The 21,316-nt window shown below is 40.3% G+C and overlaps 2 gene segments (V, D, J or C); both read left to right on the plus strand.

The window, feature by feature from the left end:
* The window catches only part of LOC102415345, a gene marked incomplete in the record, with an annotated part of 786,957 nt that overhangs the window by 23,884 nt on the left and 741,757 nt on the right, over window positions 1-21,316 (plus strand).
* LOC123328139 lies at window positions 578-1,706 on the plus strand. The segment is given in 2 exon segments: window positions 578-712; window positions 932-1,706. Coding segments are annotated over 2 exon segments (525 nt in total).

Consider the following 21,316-nt stretch of genomic DNA (forward strand, 5'->3'; position numbering starts at 1 on the left):
TGGATAAAGAAATATAAGCATAGGCTAAATGAATGACCAGAATGACCAGTAAGTAGATTACAGGAAGGATTCATAGTGCATACTAATATATTTTGAATGGGCTGGCAAAATTATTATCAGTGTATGTCAACTTATTTAGTCTTCTGTTTCCCTCAGCTCAAACCCTTAACATGTATGTGTGTTAGTCACCGAGTCGTGTCCAACTCTTTGGGACCCCATAGACTGTAGCCACCAGACTCCTCTATCCATGGAATTCTCCAAGCAAGAACGCTGGAGTGGGTTGCCATTCCCTTCTCCAGGGGATCTTCTTAACTCAGGGATCAAACCAGGGTCTCTTGAATTGCAGGTATATTCTTTACCAGCTGAGCCATCAGGGAAGCCCTCACACACATAATACTAACTGCTTTCTCCATGATGCTTTCAGGATCTACTTAACATAATAATCAGGGAAAGAAAAGTAGAAAATTAAACATCTGTGAGCCAAAAGTTTTTCCCATCTGTGAAAAAGACCATGTGATCTATGAACATGACAAACCCCACTTCCTGTTTGAAGGAGTCACACAGGAACAGGTACTATGTATATGCGCTGCCAGGCACACAGAGACACTGAACTCGCAGCTTGAGACAGAACTGAGCACACTTGTGCAGGGAAATCCAGGCCTCATGCCGCTCTCCAGCCTGCTCTGGGTGTTCCTGGCCATCACCTTCTCTGGTAGGGATGCTTCCAAGCCTGGGTGTGAGAGTTCAGGGTGAAAGGCCTGAACACAGACACGTGGAGCTTCACAGGGACTTGGGGAGGAAAGGAGGGTTGGAGAAAAAGAAGCATTTTATAATTTCAATTTGGATTGTCTCTGGGTCCTAAATTAATCTAAATCCTGCACTATTTTATTTACTACTTCATCTCTGTTTTCTGTTTTTTTTTTCCCCATAGGATCCAGTGTGGCCCAGCAAGTAACTCAAGTCCAGACAGCTGTACCCAGTCAAGTGGGGCAGACAGTCACCCTGAATTGTCGATATGAAGTAAGTTGGACCACGCAATACTACAACATTTATTGGTATAAACAGCTGCCCAGGGGAGAGATGACTTACCTTATTCATCAGTATTCAGAACACAGTAATGCAAGGAGCGGCCGCTACTCTGTAAACTTCCAGAAAGCAGATAAATCCATCAGCCTCATCATTTCAGCCTTACAGCTGGAAGACTCTGCAAAGTACTTCTGTGCTCTCCGGGAGCTCACAGTGCTTGAAGTAATGGGAGAAGCTGAACAAAAACCCCAGAGCTTAATAAGAGAGAGCCCCACTGCTTCAGGACCTCAGTTGAAGTGCACACCTGCATATCCCGGAAGAGATGGCAGTCCTGTGGTTGCTTCATCTGTGGTCTGGATCAGAAGATTTAATTCTAAATAAAAGCTCCTTCTAGGTGGATCACCAGGCTACAGCTGGAACCAGGTGGGCCTGCCCCACAGGAACTGGAGCTGGAAGAAGACAGGGAATCACTGTGGTTTCTCCCTCTCTTTGGTCCCCCAGTTTCCCACCAGTGCTTTGGGTCCCCCATTTGAGCAGGAGGCCAGTAGACGCTAGAACTGGGAAAGCACATCTTACCTCCTGCAACTCCTTTCTGGTGGATCCACTTCACAGCTCTTGCCTCGCCTTTCACTAAGAGTTTCCTCTGATTGCCCAGGTTGATACAGGCTTTCAGCTCTTGCTAGTATCTTGATGCTTCCCATCTCTTCTTTGTTTTCCTTAACCCTGCCTGCAAATCTATAAATATTCCCTTCATTAAACTTTGTAGTTAAATCTTCAAGTAAATCAAAGGTCTTTCTATATTTGGAATCAGGTGTCCACAGTAACTTTCTACTAATACATTCTTCTCTTGAACTTTAGACTTTAAATCAATCATACATAACATGTGTAAACTTGTTTAAGGCTGTAAACTTGCTCCATAATAATTCAAAGTGACTGCTTCACTAAAATACACTCACATCACAAATCTGGGTGTAGTTATCTGGAATCGTTATGAAAGTCATTTCCTTAGTCCTTTCTTCTTAGACTTTGTGTCACTTAAGGTACAATCAGGGAAGCAGACCATCAGTGATGTCCAATAAGAGATTAGTTATACATAAAGATTAGAACTCAGGCAGTTGCTAGAGTTGATGGAGTAGTCTATACAAGCAGAAAAGATATAAGCACGCTAATGTTCATTGCAGCACTAATTACAGTAGGTGGACATGGAAGCAACCTAAATGTCCAATGATGGAATAATAGATAAAAAAGATATGGCATATATACACAATTGAATATTATTCAGCCATGAGAAAGAACAAAACAGTGCCATTTGAAGTGGCATGGATGGGCCCAAAGATTGCCATGCTGAGTGAAGTAAGTCAGACAGAGAAAGACAAGTGTCATCTGATGTCTTTTATCAGATGGAATTTTAAAAAGTGGTATCTATAAATGAAGGTGTTTACAAAACTGAAATGGAGTCCAGGATGTAGGAAACTAATTATGGTTACCAAAGGGGAAAGGGATATGAGGGATAAACTGGCAGACTTAGATTCACATGTACACACTGCTATATATAAAATAGATAACTAATGAGAACCTTCTGTATAACACAAGAAACTCTAGCCAATATTCTATAATGACCTATACAGGAGCACAATCTAAAAAAGAGTGGATATATGTATACAAATAACTGATTCACTTTGCTGTACAACAGAAACTAACATTGTAAAGCAACTATAGTCCAATAGAAATTAATTTTAAAAGTAGAGATAATAAATCTACTGGAAAAAATAAGAGTTTTCAGAACTTTGAAAAAACAGTGATACCTGACTTCTCATCCAGACCAATAGAAGTTACAAAGGAAAAGTATTTTTAAAGTGTTTAAGAAAATAAACAAATAAAACTTTCAAGCTAGCTTCTTATGAAAATGAATATTTTCATAAGATATATATTATATATTATAATAAGATATATATTAAAATGTCTGTGTTGAATATCAACACAGCGGAAATATCAACATGGCGGAAAGTCAATGTGCAGACTTTTAAACTATATTTACAATGCATATTTCTGAAAAAGGACTCAAATGAAAAAAAAATACATAAAGCACATACAAATTAATCAGTAAAGAAAACAGTCAAGAAGAATGGGAAAATCTTGGAGATCCAATTCAGAAATTTGATATTCAATACCTAATAAATATACCAAAAATAATATTATTATTCATCAGGTAAGTGAAAACAAAGCTTCCTCTGAGTGCTCCATCTGTGTCCTTTCAGCACCCTGAATGTACTAATGTAGCTAGGAGAATATGACCCAAGCGGACAGGGGAAAATAATGACTGTCTCAAAGAAAATAAGTGATTAAATAAATTTCCTATAGTTTCCCTCATCAAACCAATGTGGAGAAAAAAAAAAGTAGTAACAAGTCACAGATTCTGGATATTGAAGAAAAGGCAGGTTTCACTAGAAAAAAAGAAAGATGGTATTTTTTGAGCTTATTCTATATCAGACACTGTGGTATGCATTTCAGACTCATCATCTAATTTAAATATCAAAACCCTATGAGATAGGTTTTATTGTTTCATTTTTTTTTTAATCTTTGGGAAATGAGCCATAACTTTCCTAACTGTGAAATGCTTCTCTACCTTTTATTATCAGCAAGAGTGTAGCATTTTAGGGGGCTCCTGAGGAGCAAGGTCTGGACTATGGAGAAGCACCTGGACTCAAAATAGGGTGGCTGGACATCTGAGTGATGGTGACGTTACTGGTTTAAACCGAAACCAAAAGTGAGCTAGAATAGAAGATTCCAAACCTAGGCACAAAGTCCCAGGATGAGTAGATGAGGAAATCATCCACTAACCAGTTAACAGTGCTGAATGCTTTAGCAAGTTTTTTATATAATAGTATGCTGGGGAAATTGAGGGCTACGATGGGGTATTATTCTTTAAACACTCCTGTGATGCTATCTTCCCAAATATCTACATGGTGTTATCTCTGAAGTTCCTTTACATCTTTACTCATCTTTACCTGGTGAATTCTTTATTTAAATCTTTCTATTTTCCTTCCTTGAGAATCAGACTCCGGCACACTGCATGTAGCAGGCATGAAAGCTGAAGCACTGCCACCTGGGGTCCTACTCAGAGGTTTTGTGATACTTACACTGGCTTCCTTGCTGCCCTCTGTGCTGAGTCTCTTCAGTCGTGTCCGACTGCAACCCCATGGACTGTAGCCCACCAGGCTCCTCTGTACGTGGGATTCTCCAGGCAAGAATACTAGAGTGGGGTTGCCGTGCCCTCCTCCAGGGGATCTTCCCGAGCCAGGGATCAAACCCACACCTCTTAGATATCCTACACTGACACTCCTACACTCCTTTACCACTAGCGCCACCTGGGAAGCACTAAATTGTGAGAAAGTCTAGTCAAGGTCAGGAAGCAACAGTTGGAACAACAGACTGGTTCCAAATAGGACAAGGAGTACGTCAAGGCTGTATATTGTCACCCTGCTTATTTAACTTCTATGCAGAGTAAGTCATAAGAAAAGCTGGGCTGGAAGAAGCGCAAGCTGAAATCAAGATTGCCAGGAGAAACATCAATAAGCAGATATGCAGATGACACCACCCTTATGGCAGAAAGTGAAGACGAACTAAAGAGCCTCTTGCTGAAAGTGAAAGAGGTGAGTGAAACAGTTGGCTTAAAACTCAACATTCAGAAAACTAAGATCATGGCATCTGGTCCCATCACTTCCTGGGAAATAGATGGGGAAACAGTGGAAACAGTGTCAGACTTTATTTTTGGGGGATCTTCAAAATCACTGCAGACGGTGATTGCAGCCATTAAATTAAAAGACGTTTATTCCCTGGAAGAAAAGTTATGACCAACCTAGATAGCATATTGAAAAGCAGAGATATTACCTTGCCAACAAAGGTCTGTCTAGTCAAGGCTATGATTTTACCCGAGGTCATGTATGGATGTGAGAGTTGGACTGTGAAGAAAGCTGAGCGCCGAAGAATTGATGCTTTTGAACTGTGGTGTTGGAGAAGACTCTTGAGAGTCCCCTGGACTGCAAGGAGATCCAACCAGTCCATTCTGAAGGAGATCAACCCTGGGATTTCTTTGGAAGGAATGATGCTAAAGCTGAAACTCCAGTTCTTTGGCCACCTCATGCGAAGAGTTGACTCATTGGAAAAGACTCTGATGCTGGGAGGGATTGGGGTCGGGAGGGATTGGGGTCAGCATGAGAAGGGGACGACAGAGGATGAGATGGTTGGATGGCATCACTGACTCGATGGACGTGGGTCTGGGTGAACTCCGGGAGTTGGTGATGGACAGGGAGGCCTGGAGTGCTGCGCTTCATGGGGTCGCAAAGAGTCAGACACGACTGAGTGACTGATTTGATCTGATCTGATCTGATATCTATATTATATAATATGATGCTCTGCAAGCTGCTGTAGTCATGCATGATCTCCTCTTCTTAATTACAATGATTGCAAGCCTGGGCATTCATTGTTTGTCAGCACTCGGATGTGAAATGGGACAGAAGAGTAGATGTCTCAGATAAATACCAACTCACCTCCCTGCTTCTCATTCATGAGTTACTTTGATCCATGAACTTGCACTCTTTTAGACCTTGTCTGTATTTTCTTTTCTACTTGTTTATTTGCCTTTGGTTCTTTTATATTAATTCATCTATTGCAGCAATGAAACCAAATGGAAGATTGGCAGCTACATTCCACATGAACATGAGACAGTGTACAGAATTTGAGTCACCGTTTTCTGTGGTGTTGACAAGTACTAAGTGTCTGCAGTTTGCAGATATTAATTTTTGTAAGAGTGCATTATACCATTATGTCACAGAAAGATCTGGCATGTTTATCTTAACTTTATTTTATAAAGAGAAAGAGTAATGAGCAACTGACAAGTGAGACTGAACACTCTGGACCAATGAGACAGAAAATGTGACATGAGGATGATTCTAGGTCACGTGGTCTAATAAGTGCAATTCTACATTTAGGGGCAACAGGAGTGAATATCCTGATCCCCCTCAAAGTCTAATACATAAAACTCAATATCAGATTTCAAAAGAATAATATTTTATTCCTGATATAATGTCATTTAAATATAAACCACTGAATAGACTCTGACTTTCAGATGGACTGATTGTTAAAAATCATTTCATGTTGAAGTAATTTTATTGATTGAAAAACCTAAGTAGAGCCCTGCAACTCAGTAATAGAAAAAAAAAAAAAGCAGAGATACATTAATTACTTTGGATAAGATTGCTTTTCACCCAGAAAGCCTAAGATCTGTGACTGCTTTAAAATAGTCACTAGATTCTGGATGGAGCAAAGTAAGAATGGGCTAAATTAATGACCAATCTGTAGATTACAAGAATGTTTCATAGGCTATACTAAATTATATCTTAAACAGGATGGCAAAATTATTTTACTGAATCAATATATGTCAACTTGTTTAATCTTCAGTTTCCCTCAGTTCACACCTTTAATATTAATTCTTTCTTCATGCCTTTTTTCAGGATCTGCCAAACTTAATGATCAGGGAAAGAAAAGTACACCAAGTAAAGGTGTGTGGTGAGCCAGACTTCATCTGTACACAGACCACATGGTCGATGAACTTGACACCCTACTTCCTGTATGGGGAGGAGTCACATAGGAACCCAGGTACTGTGTATTTGTGCTGCCAGGCACTCAAAGACACTGAACTCTCAGCTTGAGGCAGAATTAAACACATTTGAGCAGGGGAATCCACGCCTCATGCCGCTCTCCAGCCTGCTCTGTGTGTTCCTGGCCTTTACCTTCTCTGGTAGGGATGCTTCCAAACATGAGTGCGAGTGTTCAGGGTGAAAGGCCTGCACACAGGCACTTGGAGCTTCACAGGGACTAGGGGAGGAAAGAAGGACTGGGGAAAGGCAAGCATCTTAGGATTTCAGTTTGGTTTGTAAATATTTGGGTCCAAAATTTGTCTAATTTCTACAGTATTTTGTTTACTATTTCAGCTCTGTTTTCTTATTTTTTCCACAGGATCTGGTGTGGCCCAGAATGTTACTCAAGACCAGCCAGTCATAATCAGTCAACTGGGAAAGGTAGCCACCCTTAACTGTCGGTATGAAATAAGTAGGAATGTGCATGACTACTGGATTTTTTGGTACAAGCAGCTTCCCAGTGGAGAGATGACTTACCTCATTCGTCAGTATTCAGAAGACAGGAAAGAAAGGGACGGCCGCTACTCTGTAAACTTTCAGAAAGAATGTAAATCCATCAACCTCACTATTTCATTCTTAAAACTGGAACATTCTGCAAAGTATTTCTGTGCTCTCTGGGAACACACAGTGTTTGAAGTAATAGGAAAAGCTGAACAAAAACCCCAGAGGTTAATAAGAGAGAGTCCCTCTGCTGCAGGATCCCAGCTGAAATGCACACCTGCAGACCTCAGACAAGAAATGATAGTCCTGTGGTTTCTTAATCTGTGATCTGGAACACAGGAATTAATTCTAAATGAAAGCTTCTTCTATGTCATTTGGATTCAGGTGTTCAGAATAACTTCCTACTAATACATTCTCCTCTTGAATTTTTGAATTTACATCAATCATACAGAACATGTGTAACCTTGTCTAAAGTTATAAACTAGCTCCATAATAATGTAAAGCAACAGTTTCACTAAAATACACTCATATCACACACCAGGGTCTAGTTATCTGGAATCGTGATGGAAATAATTTCCTGAATCCTTTCTTCTTAGACTTATGTCACTTAAGGTGCAATTAGACAAGCAGAGCCACCAGTGGTATGGAATAAGAAATTAGTTATAAAGATTAGAACTCAGGCAATTACTAGATTTGGTGGAAGAGTGTATACAAAGCTGTTATCTTCATATCTGGTGTTGAGAATAAATTCATTGTTAATCAGCTAGAGTAATAGTTGTAGAACAAAGCTGGAAATAGACTGAAGTGTGGACAAATGGTGACTCATAAGGGCATATTAGAACCATGAGGATAATGGAACCCACAAGACACACTAAAACTTGTCTACGTCTCACCTTCTTCAGTCTCACAGTAGTGGATGACCTTGGGAGAAGTGTCATTTGACATCATGCTTAAAATTGGCTTAAAACTCAACATTCAGAAAAATAAGATCATGGCCTCTGGTGCCATCACTTCATGGCAAATAGATGGGGAAACAATGAAAACAGTGATGGACTTTGTTTTTTGGGCTCCAAAATCATTGCAGATGGTGACTATAGTCATGAAATTAAAAGACACTTGCTCCTTGGAAGAAAAGTTATGACCAACTTAGATAGCATATTAAAAAGCAGAGACATTACTTTGCCAACAAAGGTCCATCTAGTCAAAGCTATGGTTTTTCCAGTAGTCATGTATGGAGGTGAGAGTTGCACATAAAGTAAGCTGAGTGCCGAAGAATTGATGCTTTTGAACTACGGTGTTATAGAAGACTCTTGAGAATCCCTTGGCCTGCAAGATCAAACCAGTCCATCCTAAAGGAAATCAGACCTGAATATTCATTGGAAGGACTGATGCTGAAGCTGAAACTCCAATATTTTGGCCACCTGATGTGAAGAACTGACTCATTGAAAAGACCCTGATGCTGGGAAAGATTGAAGGTGGGAGGAGAAGGGGATGACAGAGGGTGAGATGGTATCACTAAGTCAATGGACATTAATTTGAGTAAACTCTGGGAATTGGTGATTGACAGGGAAGCCTGGCATGCTGTAGTCCATAGGGTCGAAAAGAGTCGGACATGACTGAGAAACTGCACTGAACTGAACTGAACTTACATACATACTTGCCCGAAGACAAAGAGAAGATGAGGAGGAGATTTGACGGGAAGTGGAGGTGTTGTGAGTCAACAATAAGATGAAATATCAGATCAGCAGCAACATGTGTGAGTAGCCATAATCCCTGGAGCCCTGCACCAACCCCCAAAACATAAAGATTGTGGCTGCTTCATCACAACAACCTTCCAATGCCACACAAATTTCTTTTGTGGCCAACCCTAAGCCAGAACAATATAGGAAGCATATTCTGGGAAAGATATTTCCAGTCAGTTAAGGTAGCTCAAAACTGCTACAATATTCTCTATGTTAATTTGCCATCCATCTGTACTCTTTTAACAGCTTTTGAATAAAGAAGAACTCAAAACTATGTTTCTTGGTAATGTTGTTGTTGCTGTTCAGAAACTAGGTCGTGTCTGACTTTTTGTGACCCCATGGACTGCAGCACAAGGCCTCCTCTATCTTCCACTGTCTCCTGGAGTTTGCTCAAATTCATGTCCATTGATTTGGTGATACCATCCAACTGTCTTATCCTCTGCTGCCCTCTTCTCCTTTTGCCTTCAATCTTTCCCAGCTTCAGAGTCTTTTCAAATGATATAGCTCTTCTCATCAAGTGGCCAAAGTGTTGGAGTTTCAGCCTCAGCAGTCCTTTCAGTGAATATTCAGGGTTGATTTATTTTAGGATTGGCTGGGTTGATCTCCTTGCAGTCCAAGGGACTCTCAAGAATCTTCTCCAAAACCACAATTCTTGCTAATATGATGCAGTTGTTTCTCATTCAACCCAAAACAGTCTAAACATATCCTTCAAAGATTATAGCAAGTTCATTTATCCATTCGTGGGTGATGTTACTTTCTCTTCTAGCTTAGCCACACTTTTCCACAGAATCCTGTATCTTCACTACTGAGATATAAAAATATATAAGATTGACTTATATTAGCATATCTTGTTACCACACAGCAAATGGGAGAGGGGAGTTAAAATTGGTTAATATAATACATAAATATATTTATATAAAAATGAAAAACAAATTTTCATAAGTGCTATTCTTCTTATTCCTGCAAATGACCACATGGTTATAGCAGGTATTTATAACCACCTCATCCATTACCCATCCTATAACCTCTCTGCTCATAGCAAGCACTTCCATTCACTGCTATACTTCACTTCCTATAAAGCAATCTTCTTATTCAAGAGCAATGCTATGAGGAAAGTCATAAATTTGAATAAGAAATTCTGCAGGTCCACCACTCTGGATTTGGCAGCTGTTTGCAAACCATTGAATTCTGGGAAACATCATTAAAACGATATCTAACTTCATATTAGAAGCAATAGAAGCCACCGAAGTATATTTTTTAAAGCGTTTAAAGAAAACAAGCAAAATATTCAAGCTAGTATCTTATGAACATAAAAGTATATTTTTTAATTGTGTGTTTGTTATAAATCACTACTAAGAGTTTTGAAAGTCAATGCACAGACTGATAAACTGTATTTGCAATGCATATTTCTGAAATAGGACTCAAATGCAGAATATGTTAGAAGTTCCTTTAAATCATTAAGAAAACAGATAATAAAGAATGACAAAATCTTGGAGATCCAACTCAGAAATAAGATATTTGATAGCTAATACATATATAAAGACCTTAATATTATTATTAATTAGGGAAATGAAAATAATACCTTATCTCGGTGTTCCACCTGGGTCCTTTCAGTACTCTGAGTGTATCAATGTGGCTAGGAGAATATGACTCCAGGAAATAGGGAGAAATAATGACTGTCTCCAGGAAACTAAGTGATTAAGTGAATTTTCTAGAAGCTTCCATCATTGAACCGATGTGGAGAAAAGAACAAACAGTAACAAATCACAAACCTGGACATTGAAGGAGAGGTAGGATTTACTGGAAAAAAGAAAGTTGGTATTTACTGAGCTTTTCTCAATGTGAGGCACTGCGGTTTGCGTTTCAGATTCATTATCTAATTCAAATGTCAAAACCCTAAGAGATAGGCTTTATTGTTTTCTTTTAAAAAACAAAACAACTTTGGGAAATGAGCCGTATCTTTCCTAATTGTGAAAAGCGTCTCTACCTTTTATTATCAGCCAGTTTGTTGCATTTTAGAGGGCTGCTTAGGAGCAAGGTCTGGACTATGGAGAAGCACTTGGCCCCAGAACTGGGTGGCTGGAAGTCTCAGTGGTGGTGACATTACTGGTTTATGGAAGCTAAAGGGAACTAAGAAAGAAAATGCCAAACATAGATTCAACTGTCCCAGGATCAGTAAATGAGGAAAGCATCCACTAACTAGTTCACAGTGCCAGATGTTTTAGTAAGTTTCTTAAGTAATAGTGTGCTGGGAAAAACAAGGGCTACAATGAGATTTCATTCCTTAAACACCCCAAGCTTGCTTCCCAATCAAGATCTATGCCCCTTGTTTTTCCCTCTCTCCTGTGACGCTTTGCTGTTGTTTAGTCACTAAGTCGTGTGTGACTCATCCTCTGTCCATGGGGTTTCCCAGGCAAGAATACTAGAGTGGGTAGCCATTTCCTTCTCTATGGGATCTTCCAGACCCAGGGATTGATTCCACTCGAAGGTGGACTCCTTACCACTGAGCCAGTGATGCTATCCCCTAAATATGAACATGATGCACCTCTGAATTCCTTCATGTTTCAACTCAAATGTCACCCCTTTGTGAATCCTTTGTCGAAATCTGTTTTTCAGTTCTGAGAATCACTCTAGCACACTGCGTGCAGCACGAATGAAAGCTGATATACTGCCACCTGGTGTCCTGCTCAAACATTTTGTGAGGCTTCTCTGGCTTCCCTGCTCCCCTCCAATGATCTTGGATTAAATTGTGGGGAAGCCTACTCACAATAGCAGCTGCCAAGCCTGAACCAGTCAGTAAACTTCCCAGTGCAGAAATCAAGAGGGAGAGGATTCAGGAAAACTGGCTGTTTGTTTTTTTGTTTGTTTTTTCTTTTGCCTGCCACATGTGAAAGGGATTGATTCCAAATGACAAATACAACACATGAGATGATTATGGCTGCAGAGTTATAGGCTACCTTGGATAGAAAGTTTGGAATTGTTGCACAAGATAGATTTTTCTCTATTAAGTCAAATTGCATTTACTGCTCTGTCCTTTCTTGTAGTATAGGAATATCCAGAGAAGTGGGACAAGGGTCAATTATGAAAATGCTAATAAACAGTAGTAGCAAACACAGGTTGGTATACTTTTTCTATGTTATATTATGATACCCATTCTCTCAATAAAATACCTTATATTTAATGTAGTTAACATCAGTTAATGGGAACTTATTTCCCATTAACAGTAAGAAACATGATAGACCACTGATACTTATGATAATATATGAAATCTGCTGTGCAAACTGTTAAACAAACCTCAGAAAAATACTGAAGCTTTACCTTGTAGATAGACTCCTCTGGAATTTCATGCCATGGCTTCCTAGCCTCAAAGGTTTTGTGCATTTCCACAGCTGGTTGAGAGCCTGTGACAGAGAAGGTGCTGCACTAAGTGATTTGCATGTGTGTTCACATTTCTTACCGGAACCACTCAAAGTCGTGTCCACCCTACTTTAGGAAGACAGTGGAGCAAAGACAGTGGTCATAAGGCAGCTTAAGACCAAAGACTTAAGTTGTATTTCTAGATATAGCATTCATTGGTTGTGTGACATTGGGATTGTGACAGTAATTTTTATGCTTCCATTTCCTCATCTCTGCACTATGGTTATTGGTAGAATTTATCATGCAGGGTTCCTACAAAAAGTTAATGGAATAATGAATGTCAATGCTGAGCCCAGTGCCCAGCAGAAAGATACTGACTACTTAGAGAAATAAAATTGAACATGAGACAGTTTCAATACCTTGCCTGTTATTGCAGAGTAAGTGTCAGAGTGGAGCCCTCCCTCCATACCCTACTTAGAGGAGATGCTTTTCCTCATCCCAAGAGTAACTATCTTAATACAGTTTTGTGTGTCTTTAAAGTGCTTATCACTATTTAAAATTGTCTATTTTTTTTTAAAGGAAGCTGTTTAATTTGTTTTCTTCCTACTGCACTCTAGGCCTTTTTTTTTTTTTTTTTAATTCTCTTCAGTGTTGCATCCTGCATTCCTGAACAATGCATAGCACTCACAGGAGACTATTTATCTATCTGTCTATAAATAATTGAGCAGGACCTTATGGGGCAGACCACCACATCTGCCCCTGCAATGTCCTCTCTCTGCCTCTTGTGTGTAGAAAAATTTTAGCTCCTAGACTTTCCCCAAGTCCCAAAGTGTAAATTTAATCAGAGAATTGAGAAAATGCAGAAAGAAAACAATCAAGCAAGACAAAACTATAATAGTTTCAGTTCAGTTCAGTCGCACAGTCGTGTCCAACCCCTTGAGACCCTATGGACTGCAGCATGCCAGGCTTCCCCGTCCATCACCAACTCCCAGAGCTTGCTCAAACTCATGTCCATAGAGTTGGTAATGCCATGCAACCATCTCATCCTCTGTCATACCCTTCTCTTCCTGCCTTCAATCTTTCCCAGCATCAGAATCTTTTCCAATGAGTCAGTTCTTTGCATCAGGTGGCCAAAGTATTGGAGTTTCAGCTTCAGCATCAGTGCTTCCAGTGAATATTCAGGACTGATTTCCTTTAGGATTCACTGGTTTGATCTCCTTGTAGTGCAAGGGACTCTCATGAATCTTCTCCAATAGTTTGGCCATTAAACAAAGTTAAGGACCTTCAGATCCCCCCCCACCAAGGACTATATGCAACATTCTGAACCATGTTCTTCGAGCTGTTTTGTAGAATCTGAAACCCCTACCAAGTGAAAGAAGTTAACTGTATGTGCTCAGAAGCACTAGACCTCAGACTGTGTGTGTTAGTTGCTCAGTCATGTCCAACTCTTTGCGATCTCATGAACTGTAGCTGCCAGGGTCCTCTGTCCTTGGAATTCTCCAGGCAAGAATACTGGAGTGGGTTGCCATTTCCTTCTCCAGGGGATCTTCCTGAACCAGGAATCAAACCTGGGACTCTTGAATTGCAGGTGGATGCTTTACTGTCTCAGCTACTATGGAAGCACCAGACCTCAGACTGGTTGGAAACAAAAGGTTGATTTTGTTGACTCCTGATTAACTCACCAACAATGAATCAGAAGAATGTCTACAAGCTGATTATGAAACCCACAACTCCCTTCCCTCACCTTATCTTTAAAACAGTTTCCTCACAGCCATCTGGGAATTCTAGGATTTTGAGTCCTGGCTGCATGTACGACTTTCCTGGTGTCCTGTGATAAACACTGCATTTTGCTTCACTGCAACCCACATGAGCAAGTGGGCCCAGGAATGGTTCAGCAATATATATTGTTGTTTAGTCGTTAAATCATGTCTGACTTTTTTGTGACCCGGTGGACAGTAGCTTGCCAGGCTCTGCTATCCACAGGATTTCCTAGGCAAGAATACTGGAGTGGGTTGCCATTTCCTTCTCCATGGTATCTCCCTGACCCAGTAATCAAACTCGTGTCTCCTGCTTTGCAGGTGGATTCTTTACCAGTAAGCCACCTGGGAAGCTAATATATATGTATGTGTAGTGCAAAAGATAAAAGTATTTCTAGAGCTCATACTACTCAAACTCTAAAATAAAAGATGAAGTTGGACTCATTTTGATTTGTTTATCTAAAAATGTCAACAGTTTTACCTTACAAGCCACTCCAGGCAGATTTATTTAATTTATCTAGTGGTCAATTGGCTTGGCCTCTATTTCAGATAATTACAATAGCTTTAGATTTCAGGATACTGCCATATTAGTTGAAGGAATGCTTCCTGCTGTTGGAGCCCTATACTTCCTGGTTTGGACACAGACCCTCCAACATGTGGGTAAATTTATCAAGGAATTAGTAGTCTCCTCAGAAATAAGCTCCATAGCAAATGAGTTTTCTGAATGGTGTGGTCATGTCCTCACAATCCTTCCTCAAGTGGGCTGATTGCTGTGATCTGGAGAAAAGAAAAAGGAAATTGATTTGTAGTGACTTCTGTGTGTCAGGGCTTCACAGGTGGCGCTAGTTGGTAAAGAACTCGCCTGCCAATGCAAGAGACATAAGAGATGTGGGTTCAATCCCTGGTTCTGGGTTTAGACACAGCTTTGATCCATGGAGGAGGGCATGGTAACCCACTCTGGTATTCTTGCCCGGAAAATCCCATTTACGGTAGAGCCTTCAGTCAATGGGTTGCAAAGAGTCAGACACAACTGAGCAACTAACACTACATTACACTACTGTTAGTCTCGCAGCCCCTCCCCAAACATACATTTATACTTCTAAATAGGAGACATTAATGAGACTTTTCAGATATTCCTTTATTAACCGTAACTGCATCTCTTTTCTTAGGAAGGTAAGTCAGGAGTTAGCTATTGAGACCTTCCAATCCTGTTTCTCTTTTCAGAACACGACTTAAGTTTCAGTATTCATGAGCTTCCCTGGTGGCTCAAACAATGAAGAATCTACCTGCAATGTGGGAGACCTGGCTTCGACCTCTGAGTTGGGAAGATCCCCTGGAGGAGGGCATGGCAAGCTTCTCCAGTATTCTTGCCTGCAGAATCCCCATGGACAGAGAAGCCTGGCGGGCTACAGTCCATGGGGTCAAGAGTCAGACACGACTGAGCGACTGAGCACACAGGTGGAAGGCACTGCTCTGATTTTTAGCACCTACCCCATACTATTTAGGTGAGAAGAGATGAGGTGGTTAGATAGCATCACTGAGTCAATGGACATGAATTTGAGCAAACTCCAGGGCGTAGTGGAGGACAGAGGACACTAGCGTGCCTGGGGTCACAAACAGTCGACTTAGCGACTGAACAACAACCATGCTGTTTCCTTTGCTTATTTCAGTTGTTCACTGGAAAGAAGGTTTTGCAGTTAATCTGCAGTACCAGATTCCAAGAAGTAGATTTAGATTCTGAACAGTCTTAATTAATTCTATCTTGTACTAATAAATTTTCCTGGATGCATTTTAGTTTTCCAGCTACATATTGAGCTCACAGATAACATTGCTTTTGTAATTTTCAAAGGTCCTAGGGAAATTGTGGGCCCCAAATCACTATTTAAATAAATATGTACATGTTGAGTTAAACTAACATTCTTCCTGGACTGTAACAGAACTGGAAATAGACCTGCCTTATGATCCAGCAATCCCACTGCTGGGCATACACACTTAGGAAACCAGAAGGGAAAGAGACACGAGTACCCCAATGTTCATCGCAGCACTGTTTATAATAGCCAGGACATGGAAGCAACCTAGATGTCCATCAGCAGATGAATGGATAAGAAAGCTGTGGTACATATACACAATGGAGTATTATTCAGCCATTAAAAAGAATACATTTGAAGCAGTTCTAATGAGGTGGATGAAACTGGAGCCTATTATACAGAGTGAAGTAAGCCAGAAAGAAAAACACCAATACAGTATACTAACGCATATATATGGAATTTAGAAAGATGGTAACAATAACCCTGTGTACGAGACAGCAAAAGAGACACTGATGTATAGAACAGTCTTATGGACTCTGTGGGAGAGGGAGAGAGTGGGAAGATTTGGGAGAATGGCATTGAAACATGTAAAATATCATGTATGAAATGAGTTGCCAGTCCAGGTTCGATGCACGATACTGGATGCTTGGGGCTGGTGCACTGGGACAACCCAGAGGGATGGAATGGGGAGGGAGGAGGGAGGGTTCAGGATGGGGAACACATGTATACCTGTGGCGGATTCATTTTTATATTTGGCAAAACTAATACAGTTATGTAAAGTTTAAAAATAAAATAAAATTAAAAAAAAAAAGACAGAACAAAATTCTTATTTATTTTTAAGCAACTCTATTGAGGTATAAGTGACATTCCCTAATATTCATCCATTTTGAACTTCCAGTTTAATAATTTTTAGTAAATTATCCTTCATCCCCAATTATTGTTGTTCTTTATTTCCACGCTTGGCCCCACAGCAACCACTGACCACATTTGTAACTTTATAAGTTCCTTTCATGAATATTTCACATACATGAAATCATTCAATATGTAATCTTGTGTCTGGCTATTATTCCTTAACATAATTAAAACATTATTTATTTTGTAGCATACATTAGTATTTCACTCATATTTATTGAGGAATAGCAATTCACTGGCAAATGAATTACATTTCGTTTATCCATTCACCAGATGTTGCACATTTTGGTGTTATTAGGAAGAATAACCACAAAGCAGGTTCCCAATATTTTTAGAATAAACCTTCACTAACCCTTCACATTATTGAGTATCACAAATGTAGGTGGTGTGGCAGATTCCAAACACTATAGACTACTTAGCCAGATAGATATGCGCTGTGATTCTTACTATGCCACCTACCATACGTGTGATCTCAGGTTAGTTACTTGATCTCTTTCATCTTTAGTTTCTTGTTTGTAAGTTGTAAATAATATCTCTATTGCATAACTTTTCTATTAGAATGCTGTGCATAAAAATAATTTAACACATAGCACTTGTGCACATTTATAAATTGGGATTTGAAATTTTATAAATTTTATCAAAATTTTATGTAAAAGATTCCTAACCAAAGTGTGTTTCCTTCCACATTTGCAATTCCAATCTCTCTCAAGTTGAATAACAGCAGCCCATCCTAAGGCAACCCAGTTCTGAAAGGTTTCAGCTCTCTTTGCATTATGAGTTCGTAAGAGATATCCTTAATGTTTGTGAAGTTGGTCTTGAGAAAGCAGTGTTTAATTCCTCCTTCAACCACAGGAAACTGATTCTAGGACAGAAATGGTGTATTTCTAGCACATATATATGTTATTCTCTCTGATTGGCTGGGCAACCAGATGCAGAATCCTATTACCTGAAGCAGAATGTTCCACAGATCTAGGCTGTACAGCTTTCCATGTTGAGGATACTTGATCAGGATAAATGGAGAGGAGACCTTTTCTAGCCTCATTGCTGATCCTGTGGCTTCATCTTGGTCATAAGTCCAGGGACTGCTGAAGATATTCTGAGCAGTCTGGGGTAGTGATGGGGAAGGTGGGGGATGCAGTCAGGCACCTCCAGGTTCTAATATCTGGGGATGTGAAGAAGATGAATACTCTGTAGATAAATTATTTTCTATGTCTGACCTGTCTTTCTTAATAGGAGTGAGCAGCCTCTTGACTGTGGAACAGTGTCCTCCTTTACTATGTTCAGGAAGGAGAGAGTCCCAATTTCACCTGCAGTTCCCCTTCTAGCTCTTTCTGTGCTTTACACTAGTACAGATGTTCAGTTCAGTTCAGTTCAGTCGCTCAGTTGTGTCCAACTCTTTGTGACCCCATGAACCAAGCATGCCAGGCCTCCCTGTCTATCACCAACTCCTGGAGTCCACCCAAACCCATGTCCATTGAGTCGGTGATGCCATCCAATAATCTCATTCTCTGTTGTCCTCTTCTCCTCCTGCCCTCAATCTTTCCCAGCATCAGCTCTTCACATAAGGTGGCCAAAGTATCGGAGTTTCAGCTTCAACATCAGTCCTTCCAATGAATACCCAGGACTGATCTCCTTTAGGATGGACTGGTTGGATCTCCTTGCAGTCCAAGGGACTCTCAAGAGTCTTATCCAACACCACAGTTCAAGAGCATCTTCAGCACTCAGCTTTCTTCATAGTCCAACTCACACATCCATATATGACCACTGGAAAAACCTTGACTAGATGGACCTTTGTTGGCAAAGTAATGCCTCTGCTTTTTAATATGCTGTCTAGGTTGGTCATAAATTTCCTTCCAAGGAGTGAGCATCTTTTAATTTCATTGCTGCAGATGGGAACCTGCAAAAAGCCCTCAAGAACCTGTTTGTAATGAGTGTAAATGGGGATGAAAAAGAGCAAGGACAAGTGAGAGTCACTCTGAATACTAAGGAGGGCTACAGCTCCCTGTATATCAGAAGACTGAAGACTCAGCCACATACTTCTGTGCCTCCACACAGTGCCGCTAAGCCCCCTGCAGCCCATTCCCAAAGACTTGCCTGCTGCTACTCTGGGACCAGGGTTGAGGAAGAGCCATGTGTGGGTTGGAAAAGGGAAATTCAATGAACTACAGTGTTTTCAGTAATCAGGAGGAAGTGGAAACATAGATTAACAGGCATTCCAGTCACTGTAGTTCCCTCAACTAACTAGATTGTACTGCATTACCAACCTTGACTCCCACCAGTATATTGACCATATCATTGAGTCATATCTCTAGCCTCTTTTCTCATGATTTAAAGTGCACTGAATGATTACTCAAAGATATCAAACAAAATAATATGGTTCGACTAGGTCAACATTCAAACTCCACTGTTGCTACATCCTAAGGGCTAGACCTTCCATGGTGTTTCTTCACGTTCATGAAAAAGACATGAACATACATCTTCTTCTCAAACACCTGGCAAGGAAAACTGCATGTTTTATAACAGAACGGTCAATTATCCCTCATTAACTCATTGGAGAGATTTTGATTTTGGTTTAGTTCAACCTTCTCACTGAATGGGTATTTGTAATTCATTTCTTCTAATATGAGGCTATTTGTATTTTTAAAACCCACTTTTGATATCTGAAAGGAGCACTGATAGGGGAAGTTCACCACTGTCTCCTGAGAAACCTGTATGTGGGTCAAGAAGTAACAGTTGGAATGAGACATGGAACCACAGACTGGCTCAAAATTGGGAAAGGAGTATGTCAGGGCTGTATATTGTCACCCTGCTTATTTAACTCTATGCACAGTACCTCATGTAAAACCCTGGGCTGAGTGAATCACCAGCTGGAATCAAGACTGCTGGGAGAAATATCAATAAGCTCAGATATGCAGATGACACCACACTTATGGTAGAAAGCCAAGAGGAACTAAAGAAAGTTCCTCCTGACGAGGGTGAAAGAGGACAGTGAAAAAGCTGGATTAAAACTGAAAATTCAAAGAACTAAGATCATGACATCCGGTCCCATCACTTCATGGCAAATGTGGGGGAAAAGTGGAAGCAGTGGAAGATTTTATATTCTAGGTCCACAAAATCACTGCATGATGACTGCAGCCATGAAATTAATGGATGCTTGCTCCTTGGAAAAAAAGCTATTACAAACCTAAACAGCCCATTAAAAAGCAGGGACATCACTTTGCCGATAAAGATACGTATAGTCAAAGCTTTGGTTTTCCCAGTAGTGATGTACAGATGTGAGAGTTTAACCATAAATTCTGAGCACTGAAAAATTGATGCTTTTGAGTTGTGATGCTGGAGAAGACTCTTGAGAGTCCTTGGACAGTAATGAGATCAAACCCGTCAATTCTAAAGGAAATCAACTGAATATTCTTCAGAAGACTGCTGCTGAAGCTCCAATAAATTTTGGCCATGTGAAGCAAAAAGCCAACTTATTGGAAAAGATCCTGATGCTGGGACAGATCGAGGGCAGGAGAAGATGGTGACAGAAGATGAGATAGTTGGATGGCTTCACTGACTCAATGAACATGAATTTGCACAAACTCTGGGATATAGTGAAGGACAGGGAAGCCTGGCATGCTGCAGTCCACGGGGCCTCAAAGAGTCTGACACAACTTAGTGACTGAACAACAACTTAGTATGCAAACCCCTGAAAACACTCATCAAATTAGAATGGGAAGAGATTCAACCTTGGTAAGAACGGGGAGGAAATATGGCATAAAAGCCTCAAGATGGGATTTGTTCCAGTTGTCCTCCAGGGGGTGAGGTTGCATAAACTGGAAATGTCACCTCCAACAAAAGTTCCATTTCACTCCTATGAGCTTCTGTATCTCTCAGCTAGCTGAGCTGCACATTTGAACAGGCTCAATACCAGGAGCAGTCATTGTCAAGGAAGCATTTCATCCTGATAGTCACTATAATTTGCTTAAATAGGGATCTTTGAATCTCAGATTTCTCTGTAATAGGACTCTGGCACATTCCTTCCGGCTCCTCAGAGGAGATCTTCCATACTATGGCTCTCAGCTTCCTTTCTGCATAGTCTCATGTTCTTCACCACCTTCTCCTGTTGGGAATGCTCTTCACAGGGAATAACTAACATTATATTCCATGCGCCTGCCTCTATAGAACCAACACAATTCTGGTTGAAATCTGAATAGAGACACTGTCTCATTATAGGTAGGTCTGTCCTGGTTTCATTGATTTAGCATTAATGTTGCAGGAAGAACTGCAGGCCAGTCAGTGGCCCGCCTGACAGACACATCACTGGCTCTAAAGGGACTTCCTGAAGTGGATGTGCAACTATTCCTACCTCTAGTGGACTTCCTTATTTCCTCTTGTATGTCCAGACAATAGAATATGAAATAAAAAAAGGCTTTGTTTATCCAGTGGTCCCCTACAACAGGTATTCTAGATTAAACACATTTTTGTGGCAAAGTTCCAAGTGACCCACTCTGATTACCCCTCTCCTCTTTTACTTCTTTTTTTATTACTATTATTATTTTTTTAATTTTATTTTATTTTTAAACTTTACAATA

Source organism: Bubalus bubalis, chromosome 11, assembly GCF_019923935.1.
Source record: "Bubalus bubalis isolate 160015118507 breed Murrah chromosome 11, NDDB_SH_1, whole genome shotgun sequence".
NCBI classification, from domain to species: domain Eukaryota; kingdom Metazoa; phylum Chordata; class Mammalia; order Artiodactyla; family Bovidae; genus Bubalus; species Bubalus bubalis.